Below are 20,149 nucleotides of genomic sequence, written 5' to 3' on the forward strand. Positions count from 1 at the left end.
AACACTGTAAACTTTAACGAATAGATTTAATACAATTTAAGACTGAAGTGACAGCATTTGTGCCAAATTAATTCCGTAATACCTGAATACATGTGATCTCGTAACAATATGACGCAATGCTTTAATTGTTCTAATATCGAGCGGAGTCAAAGGTTAAATTAAATGTACTAAACATATGGTAATATTACATCTAACTCAATGTTTTATCTGATATGATTTTACATAGATTATGGCATCTTTAGATCACTCACTCATCATACTGGACATGTCGGGTTAATGTTACAATTATACGATTAGCAGATGCAATATTACCTGAACCAGTAGTTGATTAATGCACTAAATACTAAATTATAAAATCTAGCAGCTAATATATTTCTATTTTCAACCTCACCGTAAGAACTCATCAAGAAAAGATACTTTTAAGATTTTTCTCAAATTTGGTATTAAATTATACAATTAGGTTCCTACGTGCGTAATGCTTTGATGAGTAATGTAAATGAGATTTGTGTGTAGGCGAAAAAAAATATCTTATTTACCCACACATGTCATCTATATACAGGATGCTCTTTAATCGGTATGATTTACTTTTTTTACAGACCAGTATAAATTGGTTTCAAAGAACTACTTCACCAGAATAGTAAAATACCTGAGAATACAAAACAAATTTATTCTTAAAAGAAACTATGTCCTACGTTTATTGTTACCAAAACAGGATGTATCCGAAAAGGTTTCCTTAAGTTTTTTTTCTCTCTTTTAATAAACATACATGTTATTTTAAAACACCTTATCCACAAGTCTGAAAAAGTATTGTAAAATTTATTCCAAAATTTTGGTAAGATTCGGGTAACTAATATTCGAAGAATATAATCCTCAATGTGGAAGTTTATCTGAACTCTTTACGAGAACATAAAACTTCAATAATTATCATTTTTACACTACCGATGAAGTAATACATTTTTGGATCATTACTTTATTACAAATAATTTGCCAGTACATGTACTCAGTCAGAGAGCAGCATGATTCATTACTACGCGATACGCTTGAATGGAAGGTTCCTGTTTGCAAAGTAATGATGGCCTTCCATTCGGGCATTCATTACGTGTTTAGTAATCAGGCCATGGCCATCGACACTTTAGATTAGAGTTTGATGAATCGTGCTTCGCGGAAATTAACTGGAAAGGACATGCTTCAAGTGATTTCAGTTCTTATGCTAGGAAAACAACGATATATATTATTTCTTCCCCCTACTACTTGTTCCTTATGTTAGTTCGATGACTTGTAAGCGACTTTTGTAAACATTACGCCATGAACCGGAAAATAAAAAAATAAAAAAACTGATGCATATTAACGTAGTCTCAAGTAATGGAAATGTGTGGCTTGTTTTTTCATACGTTCGTCCTCCTTTTGGGTTCATGTCTGCTATAAGAACAAGGGATATGACACTATATTTCTTTCTTTTCTAATCTTCTGTATTAATGGCGCCAGTAGTATCTATTTTTTCTTCAGGCTATCATGGAGATAATTTACCCAGTTATAATTATTTTATATTCATGCATGTAGAAACTTTATTTTGTAAGTTTTCCCATCTCGATTCAATTACAATTTTGAGAGAGAGAATGTGAAACAGAAGACTTGAAACAAATGTTTGTTCGTCAAGATGATCAGAATGTAATATATTCCATTTGACACTAATGAAGTTACTGAATACATTTTTCGCCCCTACAATCTGCATGTTGAATTTTACTGGTATCCATATGTTGGTCACTATAACTTCAAAACAGAGACAACTCTGAGCAAGTATCCAATTTAAACATGACATTGCTTTTTTTTTTTTTTTTTTTTTTTTAATACTAACTGTACTCAAATTGGCTCACAAACTACTAAACTTGAGAAAATTATGTAACTGAACACTCACTTTTGCTGTACAGGTTAGAATCTATCCTGAAAGGATACCACAAAGTTGAGTATTCTTTAATAAGTTCGTATTTTATTTACTAATTAGAAAGATCTGCAATGTACGGGTGAAGAGTTCAGTAGCAGAAAACCTGACAATGTTCTTTATAATGATTTTATTTAGTTTAATGTCCCATGACTATGCTCCAAGGCTAAGGGAGGCTGATAATGAATAAATTCGTGGAATGAAGAGCGTGGGACAAAACTGGAGAACCCCCAGAAAATCCCACACATACGGCGTTTGTTTAAAATGACATAGTAATGACACTGAAGTATTAAATTATTAGGAAATCTACGGAATACAGAATTTCCTCAGCAATATTAGAATAACGAAATAAATAGTGATTCCATCTATGACAATTTCCACGCTGGCAACCATGAACCTGAAAGAATGGAGAGTTATCAGTTCGTAGTGGAAGGAAGCTGGCGAATGTCCAGCATTCTTTCTCTCACACGAAAAGAGGAAGCAGATGATCAGCTCTTCATTCAGGAAGAACACACAAGAACATAGTCTTTCACATCATTAACAAACTCTTCAAGGTTTGATTCCAGCCATCCATCCTTGCATTTCATCACGACGAAAAACTAAATATTTCCTTAAAACGCCATCAAAATTTATGAGTAACAAAATTATTATAACAGTAAAATAGAACAATCGGGGAATAAATTATATTATGTAAAGTATACTAAAAGAAACCATTCATTAATATGATCTCACTTATAAGTGATTCTGTTACAATTAATACCTCATTGATGAAGAAGTCTTATCCTAAAAACTACACTACAAACTTAGAAAAACAACCAAAGCTAATATTTACATCAACATGGTAAGACATCCTACCATTGACTATGGTACTATAACTCTGACAGAGTTATACTTTCTTCGACTTCGATTTCTGATGGAGACAATGTTTGATGTTTAACCCAGAATCACGACATAGCCCAATTAAGTATTATCCACTACAGACTAGCAAGAAAGTTACAGGTAACAACGCTGATATTTGTGCTTACCACGTGTTATCCAGTTGAAACTAGCGCCGTTTGTTGATTAATTTGATCTGATTTTGAGTTTAGTGTCTTTCGGCAGCGAGACTATATGAGACATGGACCTACAGCTTAACAGGGACCGAACCAAAGGCTCCCGCCGGGAATCGAACCCGTCTCCCAAGCCAAGGGAGCGTATACTAACCGCTTAGCCACGAGAGACCTCTAGCGCTGTTAGTCAAAGTGCTTACTGTCCTGAAAAAGGCGGCAACTTTTGATTTAAGTAAAATAAAATAATACTGGCCAACGTTACCGTTTCGTCCAAATTCTCCGAGTGCAAGTAAGTGCACTGTCTTTAGAATTAGTACAGGAACAAAATATGTTCATCAATCGAGTGTTACGGATTATTCCAATATTTGAATCCAGATAATACAGCTACAAAAAGAAGTATAAATGTTACTTAGCACTTTCTCCCTTCTTGTGCAAAAACTTCCTTAGCATTAAACTTCAGCAAGTTAATTTGGAAAGCTTGTCAGTTTAATTTGGCACACGCTTCATAACGACGACTTGTGTCACGAAACTGTCAACCTTATGAAACTACATACCAAATTAGCCAGTGAGTGAGCTGTTAATTTATAATGTTCTTTCTCTATCTTGAAAGACTAGTACTTCTCACTTAAGAAACCAGTCCTCCACGTTACAAGAAGGTCTCTTGTGAATAGTTGTGTGAAATCCGCGAAAAGTTAAGTTATTAACAGAAAATTGTCGCTAACTAATGAAGCCAGATTTTGCGTGGTTGTGCTCTGCCCACTTGTATGAATATAGGGCAAGCCATACTTCCACGAATAGCAGTTATACTAACACACACACACACACATATATATATATATATATATATATATATATATATATATATATATATATATATATATATATATATACGAATTCTGCAATACGTCTACTCTATTTCAACTTCCGACGACGACGAAAAACTAAAAAGATTTTTGAAGAAACCTCAGCCAGCAAACGACTCCCTATATTTAGCATCATCTTCCTTCGTCGTTGAGACACCAGAGAAACCATATCGTATCCGTCAACGCCACTGTTATTTTTGCGTTCTCGCCAAACGTAAAGGACCAAGCAAGTAAGTTTGTTTCTACTCATACGTTCATTTACACACGCATGACACAATGTGTACGCATATTAGTGGTGCGCATACACATGGGAAGCTTTGCTTGGTTATTCACAGAATCGCACAAATACACGAGCTCTGATAAACACAATAATGAAACAAATAAGACTGAACTAGTTCAAGAAGAATGCGGAAGAAGGGCACTTCTATTGCTTTTAGACTATCATATATTAGTAGTTTACTGGTATTTTTTTAAGTACTGCAAAAGAATCATTTGTTAGGATTATGAACAGTTTATTGTTTCAAAATAATGCTGACAATTCTAAACTAAGTGCATAAAGTTTCGTTGATCTTTCACGTCAAAGGTAGACTTCATTCTTTAAGTACATTTTGATCTATCTCTGGTTAGAGACCTTACATTTAAAAGCTACTGGTGGTGTCAATTTTAACAATTCCGATCACTAAAAGGCTTTTGGAAGGCTTAAAAAGTGTGAGTGAAATTGCTTTTATTATACTTTTTCATCCTAAAATAACTGGAAAATGACAGACACCATCAAGTAACTGACAACCAAACAACATATTACAGTCTTAAGACACTGACTACTTTGTTCCATAGTGATACTTAACTAATGGAACCACTTTGAAGCCTAATATTGTCAAGTTATACTAAAAATTGTAAAAGAACTTCGAATTCACTGAGGCCACTTCTTGGGATCCTATTAAAACACAGCTTTTGTTTCACATTAACTTCAGCGCTGAAATAGAACGTTAAACTCGCACCAATGAATGAAGATTCCTCTATCGTACAGCTACGACAAACTTAAATACACAGAAAATCTTCGTTTTTTTAACAGCTTCAGATGATGAGTTCAGATACATTAGGATTCACAACACATCTCATGAATATTGACCCGAGATGAAATTAACGAAGGTTTGAATTTTGATGCGCTAGTAATGAATTTCACATTCACAGTCAACAGAATACAATCTAACAGTATTAATTTGTTCGATGAAATAATATTCAATATTTCCCATCACGGAAAACTAAGATTGTTTCATATCGCTAGTTGATCCACATTGGTTTCGCTCTCCCAGAGATAAAGAGAGAAAGAGAAAGAGAGAGAGAGAAAGAGAGAGAGAAAGAGAGAGAGAAAGAGAGAGAGAAAGAGAGAGAGAAAGAGAGAGAGAAAGAGAGAGAGAAAGAGAGAAAGAGAGAGAGAAAGAGAGAGAGAAAGAGAGAGAGAAAGAGAGAGAAAGAGAGAAAAAGAGAAAGAAAGAGAGAAAAAGAGAAAGAGAAAAAGAGAGAGAAAGAGAAAAAGAGAGAAAGGAGAAAGAGAGAAAGAGAAAGAGAGAGAGAAGGAGAAAGAGAGAAAGAGAAAGAGAGAGAGAAAGAGAGAAAGAGAAAGAGAGAGAAAGAGAGAAAGAGAAAGAGAGAAAGAGAAAGAGAGAAAGAGAAAGAAAGAGAGAGAGAAAGAGAGAAAGAGAAAGAGAGAAAGAGAAAGAAAGAGAGAAAGAGAGAGAGAAAGAGAAAGAAAAAGAAAGAGAGAAAAAAGAGAAAGAGAGAAAAGAGAAATAAAATAAGGAAACATCTTGCGTACCTTTTCACTGATCTTTATAGGCCTATTGCTGAAAGTGATGCCCTTGCAGAAACTCTCAGCTCGTCTTGCTATAGCACCATCCCTTGACACTCGAATGTTGTCCCCATGAACTTGGTGGAATAATATGGGAGGGAGGTTGTTCGTTCCAGAGCTTCCACCAGATCGTGGGGCTGAAAAGAAAAATAAAATATTTAACATTTCAAATAAATTACAATTATTACTATTTCTACTAATATTCACACCAACTAACATTAAAATTACACATCACACTTCCATTATTTCAGAATAATGATACCCGGATCTAAGGTTCACATTGATTTCTATTGGAGAAGTCCGTAGTGAAATTTGGCTAAGATTCAAACATGTATGATTTTATTGATTATGATTGCAAGCAAATTTTCCCGGAAGGAAAGAAAGAACATATTAAAGTCAAACAACAGAACGTAGATAAGGAGTAAGTCACTAACATCCTGGAGAAAAAATCTGAACTCCAGGAGGAAATTCCCAAGCGTACTTCCCTAATAACCACTGATAATGTGGACCAAGTCCGTAAAATTGCACACGGACTGTTTCCTTATTAAATGTTACAGACTCTTGTTATTGGTCCCCAGCAATACATAGAATCCTTCATAAAGAACTTAAGAGCTAAAATTGTTTCATGATGCGTTCCACGTAAATCAAAAATAAATAATAATAATAATAATAATAAAATAAATGAGAATCAGATAACTGACTATTAGTTACATAATGATCGTTGTCACTGAATTTTAATACATGTTGAAATTTATATTTCTTTATGATTTATCGATATGTGAAGCAAGTACATAGATGTTCAAAAGTGATTCACTGGAAAAGTAGCAACTTATGATGATGAAAACAGTAATGTACGCAAATTATATATATAAAATTTATTTATTTATTTATTTATTTGTGAAGCTTATTGCTATTTCAGTTAACTGAATACACCAGGATTATTTTAATAAAGGTTATTGACAATTAAGTATTTGTCAATTGACTAACACTACATTCTGAAGAGCAACATTACTAGTTATTAGGATCTGTAAATATTTATTGGTAGTACAGTGTGAGCTTTATAACGTGCTATATACAGTATACGGAAGACTGGCCGGCCAGAGGTATACGTTTAACTGTAATGTGTGATCAGCTCATTGGCCCCAAAGCCATTATTGCTAACTTTCAAGACCAGAGTTCGCTACCTTTTAATTCAGGTAGCACCTCAAAAATGTCAGTGGAAAATCATGCTTCTTCGTTGGAAATCGAACCAGAAGAGCTAACGAAAACGGAACATACATGCTCCATCCAAAGTATTTTTTTTTTTTTCGAAACAAATTATGCATTTTATGCATAAACGCTTCTATTGCGCACGCTCAATCTTTCTTTCTCTCTGTTCCTGCGTACACAAATGGAATAATTTATTTGTATTGATAATTTTGCGCGCAAGAACATCATGAAACCATACAAGTTGCCAAGAAACACGAAACGAAAACACAAATACATGATTTCAGGTATAAAGAATTAACGGTAATCATTTGCATAACGCATTTTTTTTTCCTGTTCGTATTACGGAATGCCTGCATTGAAAAATTTCGAAATGCATCCTTAGAGAGAGAGAGAGAGAGAGAGAGAGAGAGAGAGAGAGAGAGAGAGAGAGAGAGAGAGGAAAAAAAAAACAATATAAGGACACGAAATCGTAAAGTGTTCATATTACTGTTAAAATTTTCTAATGCAAATTACTTGTGCATTATTCAAGCATCTACAAATTTTACTCAAATTTCAGCTATATGTATGCAAAAGTGCGATTGCACTGTTACACACATTTCAATCAACATATCAAACGACAACACTGAATACATTCATTAACATCGGCTAGTATAACTAAATACCCAATATCTTCTTCAACATCTTCCAGTAGTCTTGATGAGATATACGATCCATAAGAGCTGTATTAAATGTCACCGGGTTATCACACTTTCAGATCATCTATTCAAATTGTATATAACATTGAAAAAAATAAGTTTTCAGTTCAAAAATTTAGGCACTGGTAAGAAGACTAATTATTTACAATACAAATTATAATCTGAAAGGCCACACGTCCTGTATAAACACACACACGCGCCCACATATCTACCCGACAGAAGATTCAGTCTGTTCTTGGTCGCCATGTCGCACAACACGCGAGCGCACTCATTCCGTACCCCTACAATGCAGGCAACCCTCCACTCGCAACTGCCATAGCAACTGATCGAGATGCAAGTTCACTGACTATTTAGCGATGCCATCACGATACAGTTCCGACACGGACGATGGGAACCGATGTAACGTTTAACAAACAGAAGCACGAGTGTTTGCGAGTTATTTCCTGACAAGAGCATTTCGTAAGCGTAAGTGTTTACTTACATAGTTAGCGAGATTAAACTATTCTCTCGAAAACAGTATTTGACGCTTTCCACTTCCAGAAATGAGCAGTGGTTTTAGTTTTATAATCACAGTGATTGGAAATTGCACTGTCAATAAGTGAACGATCATAGTTAGAAAGTAATATGCCATTTAAACATATAACACATTCCCTTTTAACAATGACTGATTCAATTTTACTGTTCAGCCAGTAATCAAAAACTTTTCGAAGAAGAATTTAAAAGAAAGAAGAAACTTCTGTAAATTCTTGATCTTAGCTTCAAACCCGAAGGTCGATACACAGACCAGTAAACACATAATCCTCTATAAATATCTACAATGACATCAGAAGGCTATCCCTAAAATTATTTATTACTGTAAAATGCCATTCAGATTATGGCATAGCATTCATCAGGCTTTGTTGTTACATTGAATGACGGGATAATACTTCCGGCAACGGTCAGGCGCTTCCTTTCCTATTAATTTTTATACGGATAGAAGAGAAGAACGTTGGTATTACCTATATCACCGTTAAATACTACATTGAAACGCATATAAAAGTAGTATGAAATTGACTATTGTACGGTTGGATTTGGATATTTAGCACCGTACAATAACATTTTACACGAAGCCAGCTATGAATTCGCTTTTATACATCAGTAATGTACACCGGGGATTTTTTTTTTTTTTTTGGCGAAACCCTAACGATATTTTTTCCATTCAAGCACGCACCCCCAGATTTTAAGCTATCCTTTATTCAAATTATAGGCTACTAGAACAAAACTAGACCACAATTTATTACTTATTAATTAAATACAGTTTTACTATAAACAAGATAACACTCTAAATTTAAGAGAACTGTGTTACTTTAAGTTTTACGTACTCCAAGAAGTTTCCCTAGGTTGAATACCACTAATGCATACTGCATTAAAAAGGGAATCATACGATACATTTCCGAAACGCATACGCTATTACATTTGTATTAACTAGAAATAATCTCATTGCTGTTGATGTATTTCGTGCCTCATATGTAATATAAAAAAGTAATAAGAACCGTATACCAATAGTTTGAACTTAATTTGAAATTTCTCGAGTTTCTGGAGAGCAGCTCAATAAACACGCGAGACATTCGAATCCGCGATCCACACTTGCGAAAATGAGCTAGACCCAAAATGGAACAACTGGTTCCTAGTTTCCTTTTCAGTGACAAGGAACAGTTCAACAGGTTCCGAAGAATACAAAAAGTATTCCACCCTCCGTTCACCATTCTCATCTCCGGGGAGGCCGTTACTATGGCAACCTCCCGACATCCAGACAATGAAGGGGAGAGAAAACAACCCCCCAGCTTCCATTTCCGCCTTCCCCACTGTGCATTGAGAATTAAGTAGCTCTCCAACCAACGTTTTTATGTTCAGAATCTTGCACATGTGTTTAGATACCAAGAACTTCAGTTGGGAGGGGAGGAGGAACCGTACCATTCACTACATTCATCTCAACCTACATAGACGGTTTTATGAAATCTGCGAAGTACGGAATGGATGAATGCATGGATTTCAAAAGCCTGTTCCGGGTTTGATTTGCTTTGCTGTGAAGGTTAACATACAAAGCCTTCCCAATCCCCACTTCAAGATACGTCAGACACTTTATCGTGAATAGATTGCATATTTCAAATTAGACAATATGAAACAAGAAAAGCATTAATAATTTTTATCATCGAATTTCATTTGATTCTGCTTATTTGGGAGGTGTCACACCACAGTCCTTGTGAATAAAATTTTCCATTTAATTATATTTATTTTATGATTTATAATAATCATTTTTAAGACATGGGAACGTATGACCAAACCATCAGCTCCTATGTTATTCATGCATTTAATCCCAACTGCATACGTTTTGCAGTAGGGATCAATTCTGAATTCGCACGACGTGAGAAATTCAAACATACTATTTGAAGTACGGAGAAAAAAATATCAGTCTAATAAAATGTTACTTTAAACTTGAAAGCATTTCTTATAATTAAAATTTTCGTTGGTTCGCATGTTTAAGTCGTCGACAGTAGGAAACGCAAAAGGAAAGTTAATATGAAAAAAAAAGAAAGAAAAAGAAAACGGAAATGAAGGTATTAGTACAACACAACACAGCGTACACAGCGTTATATAACAGTATATATAGCTTTAGTTTTTTCCTCTTATAAAATTCACTTATTCTACTGTTATCAGTTTCCTTTCAGTTTTATCTTATACCAATGGGCTGACAAAAAAATTCTTCAGTAGAGGGTTCGAAGTTGGAGATCACTGATTTTGTTTTCTCTCTCACGTTTATACTGTAAGCTAATGGGAATTGCTCCGAACATAGTTCACGAACTATGATACAGGCGAAATCTCCAATTCTTCTGGTATTCAAAATATTTCAAAATGATTGATAAAGATATCACATCAAATGGTTTAAACAATGCAAGCATAATACAGATCCATGCAATGTTACAATCTTCAATCACATATGTTCAACTTACAAGATATTGACTATTCTTTTTCCTTTGCAAAAGCAGTTTTATTGTTTTAGAATAAACTTATATAAACCTGCCAGATTTTATATATATATATATATATATATATATATATATATATATATATATATATATATATATATATATATATATATATATATATAAAAAAACTGATTAAAGCTTCGGCTCTGGTTTTGTCAAATTGGCAGAATTTCTACATTTAGTACTCAAATCTATTTGTGGCTTCATTGAATCTTGTTATCTCCCTTTCTCCAGTCGACAAATGTTGCATACCTCTTGTTTTAGTGGTATCGAAATAATTAGAACTATATATCAAACTCAGACGATAAAAATATGTATGTACAAATGAATCAGTCGATGTTCTAATGGCTACTCATCATGAGAAACTAAACCATCATGACTAAATACCCTCTCTGCTCACATTGGCATCTGGAGAATTCAACGAGACAGTAATCCTACTTACACCGCAAATTACGCTTACAGTGTTGCTCCTGCATAAGCAGAAGTGACGTTCTACGAAACAGAACGCCCTTCTGTCAGTAATACCACAACGTGGATTATTATTACATACATACTTATAAGACTATGAAACCAAATAACCTTAAAAGCATGTTCACAATCTTAAACCCTGTCACGGCTAACATATGCATTCTGCAACATGTTTGCACATCGGGAAAAACGTAAACAAGAGATCTTAGAGACAATTCTTACTTGGTATCAGCTGCTCTCCCTAGCTTCGCTTTAGGGGGTGTTATTTTTTTTTTCCACTGATGTGCCACCCCACGTGACAGTCGCGTGCCACACATCCGGCCGGAAATACTACATATCCCAGCTGCTAATGCTTAGCGTCATACATATAATACGAATCCCTCTTTCCCTTCACCTGCTTGTCCTTCGGCCCCATTCCAACTTCCAGGTGGAAAGCTCACCGCCATATGGAAGGTCTACAACCTAATCAAGCAACATATGTGGGAATTATCTTCTCATTGACACACAAACTAAGTCCACAATCTGGAGCTTAGCTAACCTCCAAGCGTACAAAACCTAGTTCATGAACAAATCATCGAAGCACTTTTTACATGCAACAGTTTTGTAAAGTTTAACGTATGGCCAAAAGGTAAGTTTTAACAGGAGTAGATATACTGGTAACATATCGCCCAATTACAAGCACTGGCAGAGTACAACCCCTTCTATACTGTAAGAGCAGGGAGTTTGGAGTAAGGAATAATTTCTATGAGGAGATTGCGCTATTCAGTACTACTTTAAGACTTGCACAATACAATTAATAGGTGCTTGATAAACTTGCGCTTCCAGATGAAGCAGTTAATTTATCCAAGAGAAAGAGAGAATTACTTCATTGATTGACCAAGTATTTTATAAACCAATGACGACTCTTAAGGGAAGTTACACTAGTAGAATTATATGTATCAAATTTTATGACTACAAACTAAGGCAAGAAAAATTTGATGTACTAATTCTTATGTGTAGCTTTCTGAAGTTATGTGACGCGTTATTCCCTTAGTTTATAGCGATAAAATTTAGATTTTTACCATGTGCCTCTTCAAGAGCTACCACTGATAGAAACCACACTTTAAAATAAATCTCCCACAAAATCAATACGTAAGAATATTTTATAGCCTCAGCATTTCAACTGCTTACTCTGACCAGGAATAAGGCAAACATTTGAGAGTTGTCCTCCAAACCACCTATGTATCCTCAAATATGTTTGTAGATTAGACCTATTTTAAACACTTCTAACCAGATTCAGCTAATACTTGTAACAAGGCCCCATCTAATACACGTTAATATACACTGATATATTTACAAAATAGTGCAGATTATAGCGAAATCATTAACGCGATCATACGCTGTTCAAGTACGCAGGTGGTTTATGAGTTGTCTCGATATCAAGTTTTTATACGTACATAAGTTCATATTTGAGAAAATTTAATAAAACTGCTTTGAAGAACTTCGATCAGTTTATTAGTTACTGAAATACTCGACGCAAAGAGGGCTTAATGAAACAGTGTGCTTTCTTCTGCTTTTAATGGTAATTTGCACGCTACACTTCTAATACAACCCGAAATACGCCAGTTCTCAGAAAGAATTAATTATTAAAGTATTCCTCTAGTTTTGTGCATGTTTTGATGTACGTTAATAATTATTAGCATTAATTGGACTTTAATTGCATAACTAGTTTACCTCGTTATATAATAAGGATAACGAGACGCTAAGAACTATTAATTTCATATTACAATTTGTCACGGCTGGCAACTTATTACTTGGATGAGAACTACGTGTAATAATTCACTTAGAATTCCGTATCACGAATATAACATTGGAAAGACAATGAACTCGTAACGCATATGTAGGGTGAAAAATCCTGGAACGACAGATTTACAAAACGCATCACTCGCTTTAATACTTCTAAAGCACAATTCTTAAACATTCTAAATGTTAACCTTTTCTGAATGACTGAATAGACTGGACAATTGTGACAAAATTACACCAATTGAAGAAAACTCTTGAAATACGTTTAGGAATTCTGGAACCGGAAAGACTGTATATCCAAATCATATGAAATAGTTATGTTTCAAGTAGCTATTCTGCATTTTGAAATAGTGATTATATACATGAAATGTCGAACTAATACTGAAGTTTGGAGTTGCATAGCTATTTTTTACAGCGATAATAACGTTTGAACAGTACTATCATCATCACCTAATGACAAATTATTATAAGGGGAAATATGAATAAGAATATTAGAGCCTAGAATAAACACAGCTACATAAGCGAGGCAGCTATTTTTAGATAAACTGACAGTGCTTAAGACAAACCCTATCTGCGTTACAATGCAATGTAACAAATACCGAATGCAAAATTGTGTCAAATGTGCAACAGCTGAGTCATCCGAAAAAACATGTCAATTCAAGTATTACAGTTAAATGAAAAAACAGTACTATAAAATCCCCAGAATTTTTTTCCCAATAAAGTGATTACTTCATTTACTTGAATAAACAAAGTGGACTTCCAAGTCTTATCCATAAATAGGCAGCAATCGTGAGTCAGTACGTTGCCTGCATCTTCGAATCGTCACCAGGTACAAAACTAGCATATACACATTGCATGCATTACGATTCTACCTATAATAGGAATTCCTTATAAGTTATACACATTGTTCTACAAAATCAATGAATCATTATTCTCTTTGGTATGAATAGAGAAAAAAAAGTAATGGAATTCCCTTCTGTAACTTAACTACACCATAACTAACATTTCGAAACAAATAGTTTCATGCGTACGTAACACTGTATAGATGAGAATAATCCTGTAGTTTCCACTGGTGTGCAATTTAAATCTGTAGGATTCAATAGTATATAAAGTATAACAAATATCAGTTAAATATGTTACCACGAGTTAAACTGAACTGACCAGTAAGATATTTGAGGAAAAAAAATCCTATTGATTTCATTAAATATCAATTTGAATAAATTATATTTATTTATTTAGCTTCAATCAACAACGAACTGCAACCACGGCCATAGACATGGCTGAAATTAAGTGATTTTTGCTTTAATCCTCACGAAAAATAAAATTAAGTGATTTTTGCTTTAATCCTTACGAAAAATGAAAGTTCAGAAGGACGTGGCATACTCTTAAATTGGGATCTGAACCACTACAGGAAATCCTATCTAAATTACTGTACTCTGTACAGTATTCAACCTATGATCACGTTCACGGAAACAAACGCTATAACCATGAGATTAAGACGACTCTGCTGAATAAGCACCCTAATATTCACGAAATAATAATAATCTCTTGAAAACCAAACAAAATGTCCCTTAATCTATGCTATGTAACAGAAGACTCTACATTAGAGATCTTAGGACAAGATTTTAAAAATAGCTATCACCAGATATTCTACAGCTTAGATCTGGTCTACACTTATGTTTACAATAAACATTTAGATATTTTATCTCCAGCTTACGTAACGTGAGTTGTCATTAGGTAAACATTTTGAGAAAATATGATTAGGTACAAATCGCGAAGATCATCTAACTACAAGGAAATTAACACAGGGTTCATAACCATAAATGTTACAGGAAATTAAGAAGTATATGCGAAAACTTTACAGTTTAATTTCACACTTACACAACTACAAAAGTTCTCATGCTACAAATCTCTAAGATGATCTAAGATTAGGAATATCAAACTAATGATTTATTACACAGTAAAATTTATTTTGCGATATACATGATTTCTTGCTTATCCTGGAGTATACGCAGTTCCCAGTTACAGCCTGTGTGGTACTGAAGTAAGTGTTGACGGAACATTATGGAGGTAAGTGAGAGCTCCTTCAGTGAAGTGCAATACTAACGCCAACAAAATCATAAATAATGACATTAGGACTGCGATTGTTGACTATACATCACTCTACTGTACATGTACAGTCAGCAGCAAAAAACCTGCAACATGAGCATGTAAGTTTGTGAAACTACGCCTAACTGCGCAGGGAATCATCATCAACGTCTAAGTGGCACGAATCACGCCAGGAGAAACTTCGGCGTCCTGTCCTGTACACTTAGTTTGGAGCAAAAGACTTCGTCGTTTCACAATAAACTTACATGCTCATGTTGTAGGTTTCTTGCTGCGGACTGTACCACCTAGTCGCCGACCTTTTAATGGTGTAAGGGCCACGGCGGCTCAATGGTAGAGCGTTCCCCTCTGATGCATGGGGTTCTTGGTTCGATCATAGCTTGCGCCAAGTGAATTTCGTGTGGACAAACACCGAGTGTGGGTGTTTTCTTGGGGTTCTTCCATTTCCTCCCACTTCTTCATTTCAGCATTTTATTCATTTCTCATTACAATCTCCTTTAGCCTAGCCAGCATAATCGTGGGGCGTAAAACAGATTTTATATTTTGTTATGGTCTGCAGCTCCAGTTTGACGCGCAGCCTGAAACATTTGTTTATTCAAGTTTAGCGGCCTTTTCAGCACCGAAACTGAATGAGGCGTGGGCGTACGCTTAAATTGAAATACGAACCTCAATAATGCGTTCAAGACTTCCACCGGAACTCTAACCCATGGCCCCGTGCACCAAAGGAGTGCGCGTGCTTGCCACTATAACGGGAAGGACGTAAAATGTTTGTGTATACGAGTTTCTTGTATATTCTGAAAACATACGAAAAATATAAGTTATTAGCAAAAATCAAAGAAATGCAAAAGTAAGACATTATATTGATAATTTAACTGCTAAGCATTCGTCCACAGCATTTTTTAATTAATCGTAGTTTTTGCATATACGATCACAGCTTGAATTTAGTATTTAGATAAATGATTTGTTTGTCTACGCACATTTGCCTCTTAAAGAACAATAATTCCAAAAATAGAGATAAGTTGTTATATTTTGCCAGTAGCAAAGGAAATGTAGGACAAGAAACGAAGCTCAGATCAGATCATGCAGATCAATTTTGTTCCGACTAGTCAGTACACACCTCCAATACTTAGGTCGCCACGAAAAATGCATAATCAATGATTACTTATGATCGAATGGGCAATTTGAGTAGTTTTGAAAATGTCGAGACCATCGCTGCGTACGTTACCAAGCATTGTTCCCTATATCTGATCCAAGATTACTAACAAAATAAATATGCATGCAGCAGTGGCGTATACAAGACGGTTACGCTGTCTTCTCTTTGAGCAAGATATGCGTTTCTCATACTATAATATGTATACAAAAACTGAAATTATACGAAGTTGAACCCCCTCCCCTTGAACTTCTGTGTACGCCACTGCGTGTAGTGAAAACACGCTTTTGCTCGTTATCGCATAGTGGTAATTTAAAAATATGGGAGAGTGGTTGATGGAAAGTATCTAATTTTCATCTCAACCACGTATTGGTTCATTATATTGTAAAAGGCAATCTTCCTGATAATATGTCTGTGGTATAAACGGAACTCTCGAGACCCTGACCTTACTCTACGTAAATGAAAGTGGAAAGGGGTGTGACCACTTACTAGTCAAGTATTGACAGTTTTAATATGGGCTTTAATTGGCTAAGAGAAACACAACAATCTTTATAAACAAAGTTTCGCGAGTGAATTCCGGTGTTAAAAGTTCATAATTCAATTATGATTACCAAACATTGACATAATTATGAAAACTACCGCGTCTTTATATATCATAAAAATTAATATTTAAGTACAACTGAATCACGAATCACTACGAAAGTAAAACGTAATATAAATCTGATGTAGATTAAGTAGTAACTACATTTTACCATTTAAGGATCATTCAACGCTCTATACATTTGTAAGATCAACAATTACCTTATTATACAACTTCAGGTTTCAGAGATACAACAGTAACAATCTGAGTCTTCAAATAGGCAGTGCTTGATTTAATCTCGACTTGATATGTAATGTTTTAATGTATTCGTTGATGTTCTTTTACATGCTCAATTAGAGGGAAAGAAGGAGAAACGTCGATTTCCTTCCTGGTGTAACAATTAACAAATCGTCATATTACACGTTCAATGTCAACATTATGATTCATTATTTCAAGATAGTATACTGCTTTCAAATTTTGTCATTTTTTCTCTGTTATTTTGAAAATAAATAAACAACGAACACACCAAAACCTCTCTAATGATACAGGAATAAAATTTATATCTAAATATAAATATATAAATATTCAGTGACAAAATGAAATAATACCTGAAACACTATGATGCACCATAACAAATAGCAGCGTTCAACAAATGTGTTAGCGTACACACAGCACACGTCTCATTCAATACCAGCGGAAGTCACAATTACCGTACATGAAACACTACTGGAACTCCGGCTGGAAATGAACCCGGAACTTCCCCGCGCTCCGCACGTAGACTTGCGTCTACCAGCAGCTACCAATCACATCACGACGGAAACCGGTTTGCAAACAAGTGAACATAGCCAAATGGTTTCTTATCCCAAGGTGACGACCTTCTCACCCCCCAACATGCCAAAAAGAACTAAATAACTGACGTCATCGCATTAGAGCTCTTTACTGACGTCACGCGTCACGTGTTTTTTTCTCTCTCTCTCGCAATGGTTCCTTGCTCCCGAGTCCTGAGAATGACCCTTCACAAGAAAATTCCAACCAAGAACTAGAACTTCGGTGACGCAATCACTCCTTTCTTTTCTGAATATCAATGTCTGCTGTATTGCATAAAGCATTCCGACTGCTTGATAGTCGGATCAGATAAATAGACAAATTCACGGAATAACTGGTTTCCGAGTTACTGGGAGTTTCCCCACCAACAAACTGAGTGTGCCACGAAATGTTGCTTCCTTGATTCAAATTGCGTAAATTACATTGTCATGATCAAATGCACTTAATACCAGTAACCTTTATATAGAACAATCAACTGAACAAAATAGGCTAACTTCGTTTTAAATAACCACACTGAATGTTGTCGATGTACAGTAACGAAAGAAAGTATTCTTCAGTTGACAAAATTTCTTTTCCTAATAACTCAAGAATAAATTAACCTATTAGAGTACCGACTTTGGCAAGTTATCAAATTAAAACTATTCCAAGGATAACGACAAAAAGATCCAAATTAAGGAAGTCAAACTATTGGGTTACAGAAGGTTGATAATGGTAACCGCGAATTGCTCAGCTATCTTTTCTGGCCGACTAGAGCCCTTAACGAGATAAGAGCACAGTATGCTCTTTACTGTTTTTGAGAATGACTTTTGGTTACAGTTTAAGGTATAACATTCAAATGTAGCTTAATTAATTTTAAAAGTAACTTTAAAACAATTAATTTTAAAAGTAACTTTAATTCTGTGCATAAAAATATTTAAGCACATTTGTCTTTGGTTGGTTTTGCGTCCTTTGCAGCACCAAGGCTATACGGGACATTGAATCTACAATAGTGAAATCCGAACCACCGTACTGAATTCAAATTTGAATGCTCTCCTACCAGGAATCGAACCCGGGACAGTGCACCAAGGCTCGCGCACTAATCACTAAACCAGCTCTTGACTTCGTTGAGATTAGAGTTTGGTTTTCGGTGGCGATTATATATGTAGGGCCTAGTTGTGACCTCACATTGTTGTCCTTTACAGAGATACTTTACCTTCTACATTTATTATTGTTCGCTATTATCATGGGGTAAAGTTGAGATTTGTTTTATCGAAGTAGCAAATTAACGGTAGTAAGTGGTAATATGTATGTTGAGTACTGCAAGTCCAAATAATTTTCTGGTGGACACTGGCTATCTTACTTTTGGAACTGGTTTTGATCAGCTAAGCTCTAAGATACTCATTCTACCCTATTACAAATATTCCCTTACAGCACAAGAAATTTTCTCACGAAATTATCCCACAACTTCGATAGTATAAATAATATATATATTGTTCATCCAAATATTCTTCAGATTTCCTGCAAAGAAAAAGCACAAAAGAAAAGTAGCACTGTATTGTACTACCAAAAAAAAAAAAATCTGTCCAGCATATCCAATTGGTGAATGCAATAAAGTTAACCGAGGAATGTCCGTCGCGCAATAAGCCCATTAAGGAATACAACCAGCATTTCACTACGTCACGCCAAAATTTGAGGGTGCATTCAATGCAAGTATTTCACCAATGACCAAAAACGGCCTATTGTTTATTTCATCTCAACACATACCATTCGCTGTTCACGGCCGGTTCAATAACCATTTACAGGTAACTGAACACCATTCATAAAACACCTTTAAGAGTCCCTAACATACCAATGCTGTAACGGTATATATAGATTTTTCTTGTTTCTTTCCCAATGGAATTACAGGTCTTCTTTAACAGGATTCATCAAATAATCAATAGTCATGGCAGTAAATGTGCACTTTCTAATGCCATAAATTCAGTGGAGAAAAAGAATATATTGCACTAGAATGGAATACCAACAATATTCACTGTTTCTCCGTTGAGCATATCGCTACCTGCTCTGTTGTAAAAATCTCACGACAATATGAAATTTAACCAATATTAATTTAACATATTTATAGCACACAAATTTACCTCTCAAACTGTGTTATTCATACAGCATAATTTGTATCGATAAGTTAAGTTGTTGTTAACACAAAATAAAACTTATGCAATATACATTTTGATACTTTGTTATTGATTCAATTTTTAAGGGGAATTTGATCACCGCATGTTAGATAGGGTTGCCATATGTCCGTATTTTGTACGGACTGTACAGACCGTGTCCGTATCGTACAGAGCATGAAATAGAAAAATGTCGGTATTTGACAGGTTTTGGAGCTGCCCGAAAATTTCCGAGTCGGGAATCGCTAAAATCTCGGGCGAAAAGAATTGTTTTCACAATATAACTTGTATTTTAGTTACTATTAATAAAGTACGTTATGTTTTTAAAAAGTCTCTCATTTTTCCATTCCAGAGTTCTTTTAGTTAGATTTAATATACGTAATTTAATTGCATGATTTTTTTTATATATTTGTGTTAATAAAAAAAAGAAACATGTTAGTTTTCAATAGTGTTTTAAGTACCAG

The 20,149-nt window shown here is 34.9% G+C and overlaps 1 protein-coding gene across 6 annotated transcripts in view; it reads right to left on the minus strand.

The window, feature by feature from the left end:
- neur (E3 ubiquitin-protein ligase neur) overlaps positions 1-20,149 on the minus strand; it is a 292,329-nt gene that overhangs the window by 18,616 nt on the left and 253,564 nt on the right. For 4 of the 6 annotated variants that reach the window (XM_081762966.1, XM_081762967.1, XM_081762968.1 and 1 more), the window contains one exon: positions 5,668-5,837. In XM_081762966.1, coding sequence (XP_081619092.1) covers positions 5,668-5,837 — 170 coding nt within the window. Of the gene's footprint in view, positions 1-5,667; positions 5,838-7,571; positions 7,905-17,324; positions 17,572-20,149 lie in introns of those variants that run through there. The other 2 variants (XM_081762969.1, XM_081762965.1) reach the window with 2 other exon arrangements.

The sequence above is a fragment of the Thermobia domestica genome, chromosome 1 (assembly GCF_964235325.1).
Source record: "Thermobia domestica chromosome 1, izTheDome1.hap1.1, whole genome shotgun sequence".
Lineage (NCBI taxonomy): Eukaryota > Metazoa > Arthropoda > Insecta > Zygentoma > Lepismatidae > Thermobia > Thermobia domestica.